This window comes from Leptonychotes weddellii, chromosome 13 (genome assembly GCF_054177405.1).
Source record: "Leptonychotes weddellii isolate Sample4059 chromosome 13, ASM5417740v2, whole genome shotgun sequence".
Lineage (NCBI taxonomy): Eukaryota > Metazoa > Chordata > Mammalia > Carnivora > Phocidae > Leptonychotes > Leptonychotes weddellii.
The window spans coordinates 75,035,611-75,049,810 of NC_138381.1; the positions used below are offsets into that span (position 1 = coordinate 75,035,611).

General features: G+C 53.3%; 1 protein-coding gene across 2 annotated transcripts in view; it reads right to left on the reverse strand.

The window, feature by feature from the left end:
- CAMKK2 (calcium/calmodulin dependent protein kinase kinase 2) overlaps nucleotides 1-13,083 on the reverse strand; it is a 49,588-nt gene extending 36,505 nt beyond the window's left edge. The window contains exon 1 of one of the 2 annotated variants that reach the window (XM_031031942.2): nucleotides 8,078-8,215. In XM_031031942.2, the coding sequence (XP_030887802.2) occupies nucleotides 8,078-8,141 (64 nt within the window). In that variant the 5' untranslated portion in view covers nucleotides 8,142-8,215. Of the gene's footprint in view, nucleotides 1-8,077; nucleotides 8,216-12,953 lie in introns of those variants that run through there. The other variant, XM_081802276.1, reaches the window with a different exon arrangement.
- Nucleotides 13,084-14,200: the final 1,117 nt, after the last annotated feature.

Genomic DNA, 14,200 nt, shown 5'->3' on the forward strand with positions numbered 1-14,200 from the left:
CCTTCAGCTCAGGTCATGATCCTAGGGTCCTGGGATCAAGCCCCCTCTCGGGCTCCCTGCTCAGTGGGGAGTCTGCCCCTCCACCTGCTCCTGCGTGCGTGTGTGTGTGTGTGTGTGTGCACGCATATACGTGCCCCCCCCTCAAATAAATAGATAAAATTAAAAAAAAAAAAAGATTTTATTTTTAAGTAATCTCTACACTCAACGTGGGGCTCGAACTCACAACCCTGAGATCAAGAGTCGCTCGCTCTGGGGCGCCTGGGTGGCTCAGTTGGTTAAGCTACTGCCTTCGGCTCAGGTCATGATCCTGGAGTCCCTGGATCGAGTCCCGCATCGGGCTCCCTGCTCGGCAGGGAGTCTGCTTCTCCCTCTGACCCTCCCCCCTCTCATGTACTCACTCTCTCTCATTCTCTCTCGCTCAAATAAATAAATAAAATCTTTAAAAAAAAAAAAAAAAGAGTCGCTCGCTCTACCGACTGAGCCAGCCAGGCGCCCCCAGAAGTGAATTCTTAAAAGAAAGAAGGTAACTGTAACCATGGTAGGAGTTAGGATAATAAACCTAGAAGGCTGAGGCAAGAGGAGGAGGAGGAGACAGCTGGTCCCACTCCTATTCCTCTCCCACCCTTACTGTGTCTGAGAAAGAAATCATGAAGTGTGTTCCTGGCTGTGTGTCCCGATCACTGAAAGAATCCAACCCAAGTTCAAGGTTCTCTGCGGCCCAGCTTGTTATGTTACACATCCCCCAAGAAAGGAAAAGCAGGGCCCTTGAAGCTCCATTGCTTGGACTAGCCACATACAAATGACTTAGCCTCCCTCAGCCTCAGTTTTCTTATCTATAAAATGGGCATTCACCCAACAGTCATGAGGATTACATGAGCTAAGCACGCAGTATCATGTCTGGTACATGGTTACATGCTCAAAAAGCTATTCTTTCAACAATTACCTATCGAATGCCTACTACCTGCCAGGCTGGGTTCCAGAATGTTCCTATGAGGTACTGATGTCCAAGCCAGCCAACCTGCTCTCGTGTGGGTTCCATCGCTCTGGCCATAGGGGCTGCCGCCCCCAGGGCAGGGGGGCAGCTCCAGTGGCCTGTCCTCCCTCCCGGAGCCGCCTCTGACAGGGCTGCAGAGTTCCTGAAAAGAAAACTAGTCTGGCAGCACCTGAGAAAGTTAATGGAGAATTTTTTTCTTGCCAAGAAAAAAACAATTGCTTATCGATCTTCACTCCAGGCCAAGGACACCAAGCCATCCACCCCCAGCAAAGCTGCTTTTAATCAGTCTCCTTGACAAGCTGGCGTCTGGCCAGGGCCTTGGCCCTTGAGGTCTGGAGGAGGCAGGACGGAAATGAAGGCCTCTGTGCTGGAGGAGCAAGTGTGTCCAGGTCTCAGGAAAGAAGGCCCAGACCTCAGTGCCTCGAGACCACCTGGAGCCCCCTGGTCTCCAGCGAGGCTTGACAGGCAAGACGGCCATTCTGCCTGAGGGGAGGGCAATCTTCCACCACTAACCCCTACAGAGTCCAAGCCACAGTTCTGATGGTTCTGGGGCCATAGACCCTACAAGGTCACAGGCTCCATAAGGATTTGATGAAACCTATCAACACTCTGCCCAGGAGGACAAAAAAAAAAAAAAAGTCATACAAAGACAATGGTTTGCATAACAACAGCAATAGCTAAAAACCAACTGAGCACTTACCATGCACCAAGCATGGCTAACCATTCCATCTGGGTCATTTGATCCCCACAGGCCCTCTGCAAGGGAGGGACAGCTGAGCATGCCATTGGGGGATTGGGGGGCCCCTTTCTGCAAAACTGCTTGGGTTTGACAAAAACGCCAAGAGCCCTCTCCCCAGAGCCTCTCCTGTGTCCTCTCCCTTCCCCTGAAGGCTCCCCCATCCCCCCAGGGCTGGCAGCCCCAAGCTCCCCCACCTCTCACAGGGTGGCTCAACAGAACAACCAGACCCTTCCTGAAGCAGATGGACCAGGCTCCGAGCCAGGATGAAGGGAAGTGCTCCTTCCCCTGCCAGGAAGCCAAGGGGTACCAACCTCTAGGAAGCGTGTTCCCATTTCCTAGGGGCTATTTCCAACCTGCGCCTGCTCCCCAAATGCAGAGGCACCATACGAGCCCAGCCAGCAAGCCCCCAGCAAGTGTGCCAGGGACATACCCCAACCCAAGACACACCGTGCAAGGGGTTCCCCGAGCTCGCAGGCACCACGGGATAACAAAGGGGCCCCAGGTAGCTGCAAGGATGCTGCCAATGCCAGGGACGATGTCCTCCCTGGGATAACAGGCTTGGCCAGACACATCCTCTTTTACGTGGGTAAACTGAGGCCCAGGGAGGTCCTAAAGGAAATTCACTCACACATTTGTTCCTTTAGGTAATTACTGAGGACCTACTATGTGTCGGGTAAACAAAACAGATGTGATTTCTTTTTTTTTTTTTTTAAAGATTTTATTTATTTGACAGAGAGAGACACAGAGAGGGAACAGAAGCAGGGAGAGTGGGAGAGGGAGAAGCAGGCTTCCCGCGGAGCAGGGAGCCCGATGCGGGGCTCGATCCCAGGACCCTGGGATCATGACGTGAGCCGAAGGCAGACGCTCAACGATTGAGCCACCCAGGCGCCCCCAGATGTGATTTCTTTTTTTTTTTTTTTAAGATTTTATTTATTTATTTGACACAGACAGACACAGTGAGAGAGGGAACACAAGCAGGGGGAGTGGGAGAGGGAGAAGCAGGCCTCCCGCGGAGCAGGGAGCCCGATGCGGGGCTCAATCCCAGGACCCTGGGACCACGACCTGAGCCGAAGGCAGACGCTCAACGATTGAGCCACCCAGGCGCCCCCAGATGTGATTTCTTAAAAGTAGGTACATGGGGCGCCTGGGTGGCTCTGTCAGTTCAGTGTCTGACTCTCGGTTTCCGCTCAGGTCATGGTCTCAGGGTAGTGAGATCAAGCCCCTCATTGGATCTGTGCTCAGTGGGGAGTCTGCTTGAGATTCTCTCCCTCTCCTTCTGCCCCTCCCCCTGCTTGCACTCACGCTCTTTCACTCGAGATCCCTCTCTCTCTCTTTCCCTCCCTCTCTGTAAAATAAATAAAAATAAAATCTTTAAAAAAAAAAAAAGGAGGTACACAAATGACTGTAGAAGTGAGGAGGAACCAGGACGAGATAAAGGGGAAGACAGGGGAGATGCCTGGACGGCTCAGCTGCTTCAGCAGCCCAGTCTTGATTTTGGCTCAAGTCATGATCTCAGGGTCCTGGAACTGAGCCCCACATTGGGCTCCACGCTCAGGGGAGTCTGCTTGAGGGTTCTCTCTCTCCCCCCTAGTGCCCCTCTCCCTGCTCACACTCTCTCTCTCAAAAAATACATTAGTTAATTTAAAAAAAGAGAGAGAGACAGAACAGAGGGTCCCACTTTAGATCGGAATGGGGGACGGGTCAAGGAAGGCCTCACTTGAGGAAATTATATTTAGGCTGAGACCTACAGGGTGCGTAGGTGTTGAGGGGGCAGGAACTTGTTCTAGGAGAAGTGAGCTTCTGAGAAGGCCCCGAGGCAGGAAAGATGTGGGAGAGTGGAGAGAACAGAAAGAAGCACCACCCCCTCCTCCCCAGACTGGAGGCATGTGAGTGTGAGCGTGAGTGCACGGAGGGGGTGCGGAAAGGAAGCTGGAGGGGCTGGAGCACAAGAGCTTTGTAGGAAGTTGATGGAGAACACAAAGGGCAACCCAGGGTAGAGTTCCAGGGACCCCACTAGGCACCTGTTATAGATTGAATTGTGCCCCCCCCCAAAAAAAGATATGCTGGAGTCATAACCCTGGGACCTCAGAATGTAACTTGATTTGGAACAGATGGTCTTTACAGAGGTCATCAAGTTACAGTGAGGTCACTAGGGTGGGTCCTAATCAAATATGACTGGTGTCCTTATAAAACGGGGAAAATCTGGACCCAGAGACAAACCCACACAGGGAAGAACACATGGGAACGTGGAAGCAGAGATCTGGTGCTACCCCGTCGAGCCAAGGAATGCCAAAGATGGCCAGCAAGCCAGCAGAAGCCGGGAGGGAGCTGGATCGAGGGCTTCTGGCCTCCGCAACTGTGAAACAATACAGTTCTGCTGGTGAAGCCCCCCAGTCTGTGCTTCACCTGTGGTCACAGCAGTTAGCCCTAGCAAACTAACACAGCTCCCGCCCACCCAGAGCAGCCGGCTGCCTCCCAGGCCACGATTCAGAGGTGTTTCCCAACAGGAGCGGAGACCTGGGGGGCTCGGCAGGACTAGCCAACACAGCAGGGCTAAGGTTTGATGCCAGCAGGAACACTCCAGATTCCAGCCCTGGCCCAGCCAAACAGTCTTACCAGTTCAGTGAGACCAACCCTTACAAATGTCTCTCCTTGAGCACTCTTTGTTTGGAGGCATGGAAACGGACCGTCTCCCCAGAGACAAAGGCCCCCCCCTTGGCAGACGGCAGGAGGGATAATGCCCGTTTTAGCTTAGCGTGCACAGACCCCGTCCCCATCAAAGTCCCGAGAGCAAAAGGGTGGCAAATGGTGACTCTCGGGTGACAACTGGCCACCAACATATTTTGTTTGGCCTACCCTGTGTCTAAAACCATTTGAATGAGGGGCGCCTGGGTGGCTCAGTGGGTTGGGCGACTGCCTTCGGCTCAGGTCATGGTCCTGGAGTCCCGGGGTCGAGTCCCGCATCGGGCTCCCTGCTCGGCGGGGAGTCTGCTTCTCCCTCTGACCCTCCCCCCTCTCATGTGCTCTCTGGTTCTCTCTCTCTCAAATAAATAAATAAAATCTTTAAAAAAAAAATGCTCTCTGTCTCTCTCATTCTCTCTGTCTCAAATAAATAAATAAAATCTAAAAATAAAATAAAATAAAAAATAAAACCATTTGAATGAGAAGTCAAAGCCGGGACATTTCAGATAAAAGGCAAAATTTTCAGAGTCTCTGGAGGTACTGGACACTCCAACAGCACTAGGCCTGTATTCTCTCCTGGCAACAGCTCACTGCAGCTTCGGACAGGAGATACAGTTGCCCGCGTGCCACAGTCCTCGCCGCCCCCCCTTGCCTCCCCAACACCGAGGGCGGGCCGAGTGCACGTCACACGCCTGCCCCCTTTCTCCACAGCCCCTGCCCTGTCTCACCCCTCCAGGCCCTGCTTGGAGATGCGTCGGATGTCAGTGCTAAATAAGGGCACACATCGAGGGTCACCTGCTCCAACCATTTCAAGTCACCAATGAGAAAATGAACGTTTAGGAAGATTTACTGATTTGCCCCAAGCTAAGCAGTGGTTCCACAGGAAAAGCTAAAATTGGTCTGAGTTTTTCGAGAAGGGGCTAAAAATTACAAGTACAGCCTTGCAAGGACCACATATTACATCCTAAATAAAGTCCAGGCTGGGCAAAATCTCTAGCAAAGGGGAGCACACAGCCCATTCCTCTGACTTCCTAAAACCTCAACCTGCTTGAGAGGGGAGTATGAAGACATGGGGTCCTAGGGTGGTCAGAAAAGAAATGCATAGGATTTGGGAGTGGAGACATCACCCTGACTTAACTTGTGAGAGCCGTGGTTTTGCCCTTCTTGTTTACTGATCAACTCCAGGACCTAGAACTTTCCAGAACGCTGCTGGCACTCAGTAAATATTGGCTTGAGGCCGTTGTTTTTATCACTCATCCCAAGGCTGCTCAGAAGTTTTCTTCAGCTGGCTTAGAATCTATGTTCCTTTAGTCTAGTAACAGCAGCTTGCTTTACATCTGGGAAACCATTCTTTCTTGTGAAAGGCGACTCCATGGTGCTGTCTGTACCATCAACTTCAGAGATTCCCATATGACTTAAGCCTGGTCAATGAGGCATGAATTGCTCTGGTCAAGAGATTTGATTCAAGAGTAGATGTGTGACTCAAGTCAGACCACCAAGTTTTATTCTAGGATTTGGCAGAAGTATTGAAAATGTCTCTTTCTGTGGAACTTGGAGCAAAAAGGATGTATTTCTAGAGTTATCACGGGCTGGGGAAGAACCCTCCCTTAGAATGAAGTCGACAGAGAGAGAAGAGAGGCAACAGAAAGAGAAGAACTGAGGCCAGAGACACTGTTTGAGTACCTGGATCCAGCCATGCCTGAAGCCCACATACACCAGAAGCTTCTAACTACATGAGCCCATTTTTGCTTAAGTTAGTTTGTGATTGGTTTTCTGTCACTTATAACCAAGAGTCCTGACTAACAGAAGACACAGAACTGATTAACAGAAAAGCTTCTCCACTAAGCTTCCTGCCAGATCAACAGTTCCCTACACTGTAAGGCTCCCAACCAGGCTAAACTGCCAGGCAGCTGCAGGTCCCCTGGTGACCCAGACAGCCTTCACCTTGACAGTCAGGCAGAAACCAGAACTTCCAAAGTCTTTTTTTTTTTTTCTCTTTAATCTTTTTTTTTTTTTTTCTCTTTAATCTTAAAGGAAAAAAATCAAGGATAGGGAAAGGAAGGGCTAATGAACAGGACAGAGTGAAGGAAAGAAAGTGACCAGCACCTTTGATACAAGAAATGTGTCAGTATAGCAGGGGCCATGATGGTGTTAGACGGCAGCCAGCCCTCTGGAGTTCTTGCCAAGTGCCAGGCACTATTCTGAGTACTCTGCATGTATCATCTCATTTAACTGTCAGAACAGCAGGGAAGAGGGAAGGAGAAGGGCCGTGGGTGGGCAAGGCAGGGGTGCCTGTGGATTCCAGGCTGGCCTCCTCTATCTCCTACTTGCCGGGCTGCAGAATGTTGGAGTCAGGTACGCTTATCATGCTTATTTCACTGGTGAGGACACTGAGGCAGAGAGTCCGAGTGACTTGCCCACAATCACACTAAACCAAAGGCTCCTGGAGAGGTGGGACATGGTGATCAAGTGAACGTCCCTTCTGCATACAGCAAAGGCTCCCCGAATGGAGGCTGTTGCCAAGAAAGCACTTCCATGGCTAACAAGTTCAAGTCCCTCAACTGGCTTGAATTTATATTAAAACAAAAATTTTTATCTCTAATCCCACCATGCTAACTTTACGCTTTTCATCTTCCCCTCTAACTCTCGTCCACATGCATCACTTTTCAAAAGATTTAAATCGAAGTGTGCATAGAATTTCATGTCCTTGCTTACATGTGTCAAAAGAATTTGTGCACGCTCCCGAGGCTTTCATCTTTGGCGCAGGGCTGCAGATGGAGTCGCTGAGACCCAGGGAGGTGAGGTGACCTCCGCAAGGGAGCCTAGCAGGTCCAGGGCTAGGCCAGGGTGAGAACCAGGGGTCCTGACCCCTGCAGCCCCATGTCCCCTGGGGGCCACAACAGTTACTGAGCAAGAAGCTCAAGTGTCTTCCTCCGAGGCTATTGTTTGGTCAATAAGGAAGTATGGAGAGGGGGGCCCAGTTCACACAGCCAAGCATCTAAAGCCAGGTGCGCCCCAGTGGCCCCCCATCTTGAAGAGGAGGAAGTGTCAGTGGGTGGGTGGGTGTGGAGCAGGTGTGTGGGGTATCTGGAAAGGAGGTGGGAACCATCTTACTTCTTTCCCCCTCTCCCCCTGAATCTTTCACTGAACCAAAGGAGGAGGCAGGGAAACAACTGAAATTTCAGTTTGTAATGAAAAGAAGTAACAATTTGAAACAAATGAAAGAAAAAACTGGGACTCCAACATTCTGCAGTCCGGCAAGTAGGAGATAGAGGGGGACAGCCTGGAATCCACAGGCACCCCTGCCTTGCCCACCCACGGCCCTTCTCCTTCCCTCTTCCCTGCGGTTTGGAGGTGATGCTAAATCCAGTTCCCTCCCTCCGCAACCTCCAGCACAAAGCAACCCCAGCCAGGGGGACCAACCCTGTCCCCCACACCTGGACACAGAAGCTGGGAGAACTGTCTGAGATGAACTTAAATAAAATCTCTTTCCATCAGAAGCCTCAAAAGCAAAATCCTAACGCACTTGTAAAAACCCATAAGGGAGGTATTCTTTCTTCCACACCCTGCCCCCACCCAAACCACTGATTCCCCATTTAAACTTCTCCAGCAGAGGCTTATCTCAGACACCACCCACGATGCCCCTTCCCCCATCCACTCACCTCCTACCTCACGCCCCTGTGGGCAGAGGGGCCAGACCTTGGCCGGGGAGGGGTGAGGGGGCATCTCCTTGCGGGACCATCCTCTCTCCACTCCAGGTTGGGTTAAGCATTTTTATCTCTGCCGCTGCCATCTCTCAACTATTTACAGAGCCAACGGGATAAAAAGAGACAACATAAAAATAGTTGCTCAGCAGCTTTCAGGATGGGGTGGGGGTGGGGGTACAACAGACTCTTGGAATTTTCTTTCTCTCCTTTTCAAAGGGGAAAATGCTAGAATAGTTTATCTCTTCCAGAGCACTCCCCAAGAGTTCAGAGACCACCCACCTGGGAGCTCTCCGGGGACAGGGACCACGTACCAGCGTCCCTCAGCTCCCAGGACAGGGCTTGTCACCAGCCCCCCAAAAAGTGTGGGTTCAGGGGGCGCCTGGGTGGCTCAGTCGTTAAGCGTCTGCCTTCGGCTCGGGTCATGGTCCCAGGGTCCTGGGATCGAGCCCCGCATCGGGTTCCCTGCTCATCGGGGAGCCTGCTTCTCCCTCTCCCACTCCCCCTGCTTGTGTTCCCTCTCTCGCTGTCTCTCTCTCTGTCAAATAAATAAATAAAAATCTTTAAAAAAAAAAAAAAAGTGTGGGTTCAGTTCAGTGACATATCATCAGGGTTCCAGAGCCAGCGCTAAGTGAAACACGGCACCTTGCTCTGCCCTGTTTCCATCCGGCCTTCCAAAACACATGAGCCAGTCAAAAAAACAAAACAAAACTTGGCTTTTCTCTATGCTTAAAATGTTTCATAATTGAAGAAAAAGTTCAGCAGCACCACTACCAACACGACAGAAACCGAAAACAAGGACAGCTGAAATCACTCCTTCCCAATTTTGGTCATTAACTTCCCCCTGCAGGGAATGCCAGAGCCAGTGGTCTTCCCGATGAACAACAGCACCCACCTCCTTTGAAATATAACCAACTTTTGGTTGTGTTGAGGAAGGGATCCCATCAGGGAAGAAAGAAAAAAATAATCACTTAAAATCTTATTTTTCAGAGAGCAAAACCATACCCTCCTGGAGAAAAGGGTTTCTATTCCATGAGAAAATGGGTATCATCTGCCAGCATATGGAGGCCAAGGGAGACTAGAGCGCTCAGGATTAGAAGGCAGGCCAGGAAACTAGACAGATCCCAGGGGCCAGGGCCTTGATTTTCTTATCTGTAAAATGGAGCCGCTGCGGCCTAGCCAGAGGGTGGCTTTGGAGTCCATCTTCTATATGAAAGTTGGCTCACAGTCAATGCTCCCAAAGACCCTGTTCTCCCCTCCTCTCTGCGTTCCACCTACTCAGCTGTCAAACGGAAGGGGCTAAGGGGTGCTCTTTTCTGGGCTTCCTCCCAGGTCAGTGTTTGCTAGACTTCTGATTTCCTCCGCGGGAGGCATTTCTGGCTAAGCCGTTGGGAGACTGCACTGAACTCCACGCCTGGCCACCGGGTTAGGGCTCCATCTGTCTGGTGAGGCTTTCTCTACTTTGTGGATTTACTCACCTGGAAAAAGTCTCACAAAATACATGCCAAGAGATGACATGAGGCCCTACATCTAACAAATCATCGTGACGGAAGAAATGGAACGGAAGGAAATCCACACTCTCCCTGAAAAATCACACGTGTCCCCCCGTGCATGGACCCTGGAGGCACTGGGCTTTGGAAGGAAGCAGGATTCTTGTGGCGGAGCTAGAGGGGGCAAGATGGAAGGAATCCTGAAAACCCTGTTCATGGGAACCGTTGCCCAACTGATTTCAGAGACCCTTCCTTCCACCACCCTCTCTCTGCAAACAGAGTGACAAAATAATGTCTCGTGCCCAGAGGTTTATTAATTGGGCGCTGAAGAGGCAGAGGAATGCACAAAGTGCGTGGTGTAAACAACCCAGTGTCCACCAGCTGATGAATGGATAAACAAAATGGGGTCTATCCATACAAGGGAATACTACTCAGCCATAGTAGAGAAACACAGAGATGTTCTACAGCATGGATGAACCTCGGGAAACATTTATGCTCCAAGAAAGAGAAGCCAGACGTGAAAGGTCACATATTAACAGGTCAACAAGGGAACAAACACATTCTGAAAGAAGAAAAGGCCATTCCAAGAGAGGAATGCAATTTCCTTCACTTCCAAGAAAGAAGGCGCAGAGATGAGGGAGAAGGCCAAGGCAGCAACCTGGAGCCAGGCATGCCTGAACCCCATGCCCCCGGCCTGTAACCCAAAGGGGAGGAGCTAACTGGGAGAGCACAATATCCGGGGAAAAATAGCAACACAAGGCCCTCTGACTCAAAGGACAATCTGAAATAGCATTTGCCCCAAATCTCCAGGACTGGAAAAGGAAATGAGAACTCTAGGCTTCCCACAGCTACCAGAAGGTGGCATGCAGAGAGGAAGGTTGCGAGTGACCCTAAACAAGTTATAGTACTTTGCCTCTCTGAGCCCTTCCATTAAATGAGTTCATGATGGGATGAGGATGACTCTGCAACCCACATTAAAATCTGAGCCAAAATGCCTTGAAAATAGGCTTGGCCTGCCCCACCCAGTTCCTCTTGAGAGAGGTCTCTCCCCACCCAGCAGCCCATCTTGGATCCAGGTTGAGGTTCTCAAGGAGGGAACTCTGAGTTAGTGCAGAAAGTTCCCTCTACTAGGTCAGACCCTTTTTCTTCTACTCCCATGCAATCTCCTTTTATTTTTTATTTATTTATTTTTAGCCCATTACTCAAGGCTGAGCACAAACACCACCTCTTTCTGGGAGCCTCCTAGATTCATACTGGCCAGAAGAGATTTCTCCAGAAACTCCACAGCCCTCTGCTCCCTTCATTCCTAGCACACTGATTCCTCCTGGTGTTTTTCAACAGGTGCCAGGACAATTCTTTGTGCCTGGCATGGATCTGGCCTGCTTGCCGGACATTTGGCATCCTTGGCTCCAACCCACCAAAGCCAGAAGTGCTCAGCATCACTTTGACAACCAAAAGTCACCAGGCACTTTTCCAAATGCTTGCCAGGAAGGTGGGACTGCCCTTGATGAGAGCTACTGCAGAGTTATTGGTGAATAATTTGGCTACTAGCCCACTAACAACCTGGGAGCAAAGACAAGTCATTAAGCATCAGCAGCATGCCTGCTTAGATCTGTGTCCCCCTAAGCTGGCTTAGTAAACAATTTGGGGCCCCTCAAAAAGCTGAGGGCAGCCTTGCAAGGGACCCTGCTCTAGGAGAGGTGGTCAAGTGCATAGGCTCAAGGGCCTGACATGCCTGGGTTGGCTGTGTGACCCTGGACAAGCTGCTTAACCTCTCTGATCCCTCTATAGAATGAGGCTAACTCCTAGCCACACTGCAGCACTGTTTCCACCCTTGACCTCCTCATCTCTACAATGGGAATAAAAATCTCTGCCTCTAGGATTTTGGTAGGCATTAAATGAGATAGTAAATGCAACACATAGCACAGTGTTTGGAGGCTCATCAAATGATGGCTATTACTTTTTATTACAAAAATACACTGTGCTCTCACTACAATAGCTGCTTTCTATATAGGAAGGGCTGATGATGAGCAATCTGGAAGGAGGTGCCAGGGCTCACCACAAAGCTGCATTTGCATAGCATGAACACTGTTTATTCTCAAACTGCATGTTTTTGTGGGGTGGTTTGAGAGGCAGGGGATCACTCCCCCAAAGCCCTCCCCTTGTTGCTGCCCCTACCTCCCCCTGAGAACATGGGAGCCTATGGGGACAGAGAGCTATCCTCTTCTCTCTCCCCTGGGGGCAGAGCTAGGCAAGGGGGTGTGGTAAATGACAGTACCACTCTAGGGTACATGAAGTTTCTATCTCTGGGACTGTAGGGACTTCCAGATTGAGGAAGGTTAAAGTTACCTTTAAGGAAGTGGACACTACATGTCCCACCCCAGGCCAGCGAGCCCCTCTCTTACTGAGGGCACTGAGTCCCCCGCCCCCTCCCCAAACGGCATCCCTCCGCCCCAACCTTCTGAGGGAGACAGGAGAGGCTAAAGTGCAACCTCCCCACAGCCAAGTGAGAGCAGCAGGGAGGCTGGCAGAGCTGTGAAAACATCCCACTTCCCAAACTGGGCAATGCGGGGGGGGCCGGGAGGGAGAGCCAGGAAGAGCTCGAGGCTGGATAGGGTGGCATTCCAGGCACCGAGACCCAATGCTTAGCGGGGCTGGGCCCAGACTCCGCGCGTCCCCAAGAGTCAAGCAGAGGGTGCCGGTGAAGGCACCTCTCTGCACTCACTGAGTGCTGTGGACCGGAGGTAAATTAGGTCAAAAGGACCAGCCAGCGAGGTTCTGGAGGGCGGAGGCAGAGGGCCAACTAAGGGAGGCAAAGGTCCCCAGGCCCCGCAACTGCTGATCCAGGGTCCTGCCCCCTGGTGTTGGTCCAACCCACCAGGGCCTGGGTTTGCCCCCAAGACAAGCGGGGTGCGGGGGTGGGGTGCTCAGAGTCCGGTGGCCCTCTCCTTCCCTGCACTCTGTAGCTTTCCCCACCTGTCAAACGCGAGAAGGTGGGCCTAGGCCGCCTCCAAGATCCTTGACTGCCCCGGCCCCGGGTGACATCGGTTCCAAACTCCGGGACCGCCCCTCCCACCCCCGGCCGGGCGCGGCCCAGCCAAGGAGGCCACCCCAAGGCCCCAAGCGCTCCGAGGACGCGGGGGAAGGGGCGCCGGGGGGCCGGGTCCCCCCACGTGGCGGGGCGTGGGGCGGCGCACGTGGGGTCCCCTCGGTGGAGGGAACCTGGGGCCGGCCTCAGGGCTTTGTCTTCAATCCCGGCAGCGGTCCCGCGCCCCGAGAAGGCGACGGCGCCCGGGGCTGCGGCGCTGCTTCCCCGGCCCGCGGCCCCGCTCCCGTCAGCTCACCTGGGCTCCGCGCCACCGCCGCCGCCTCCCGCGCTCTGCGCCCCCGGCTCGGCTCCGCTCGGCTCAGCGCGGCCGCGCGCTCCTCTCCGCGGCCCCGGCGGGCGCGCGGGGTTGGGCGGGTGGGGCGGGAGGAGCCGCCCGGTCTCGGCTGGGGCGCGACGCCGCCGCGGGCTGCGCGAGGATTGGCCGCGGCCGCTGGAAACCCCGGCGCGGAGCCGCCCTCGGCGCGCCCCCGCCGGTTCGGCCCCGCGGTGGGGAGGGAAGGGAGGCGGGAGCCGGCGGAGGCTAAAGTAGCCGCGAGGCGGGGAAAAGGAGAAGAAAGGGGAGGAGGCGGAGGCGAGGGGAAGTGAGGCGGGGCCGGGAGCGGTCAGAGGAGGCCGCCGACCCGCTCGGAGGGGAGACGCTCGACGGGCGCCGGAGCGCGGGTTGCTGCGCGGCAACTTTGCCCCCGCCCGCGGCGCGCACCTGCCCCGGTTCTCCCCGCGGCGGCTGCGGCACCCTCCGGCAGGCCGGACGCGCCGGCAGCGCTCGCTTTGTTTGGCCAAACGCGAGCACTGCAGGGCGGCGGCTGAGTCGCGGAAAGTTCCCCAAGCCCGCGGGACAGCCGGGGTCCCGCCTAGCGGCCCGGCTTCCGTCCCGGGGCTGCTCCCTCTGCACCAGGCGCGGGGCGGTGGATGCGGCCTGGATTTCGGGTCACCACCCATTCGGGGAAACCCCTTTCCTCACCCGCTTCCCCACTGACCACTGCTCAGGGCCCGCCCTAAAGGCTGGGCAACGGTGTTCCTTTCCCACCCCCCACTCCACCCGGATGTACCAAACTGCACGAAACCCAATGAAGTTCTGGCTTTTCCCCAAGACTACTTAGATGCAAAAAAAAAGACTACTTAGATGCTTTTTGTGAAATACTTCATCTTCTTCACAAACATTCTACCCCTTTGGGGCGTCCTCCTTTGCTGGAGCCTTAAGAGTGTGTTTAGTCCCCTAGCTGGGTAACGGCACTGCAGGGGGAGGGAGAGAGGAGACCTCAAAGGCTGCCTGACCCGCCGACCTTAGGTGGTTTTGAAACGCAGTCCTGACCCAAAAGATACCCAGGGGATGTCTCGCTGACCCTGCCAAGGAAACAAAAGGGAATCAAGAGTCCAGAGGGGAGTCAGGGGCCAAAGTAATTAAAGGTTCAAAGTCCTCTTGTGCTGGGTGGATTTCCAGTCCCCCTCAGTTTAGTATTTCCGTGCTGCAGGGGTGCTCAC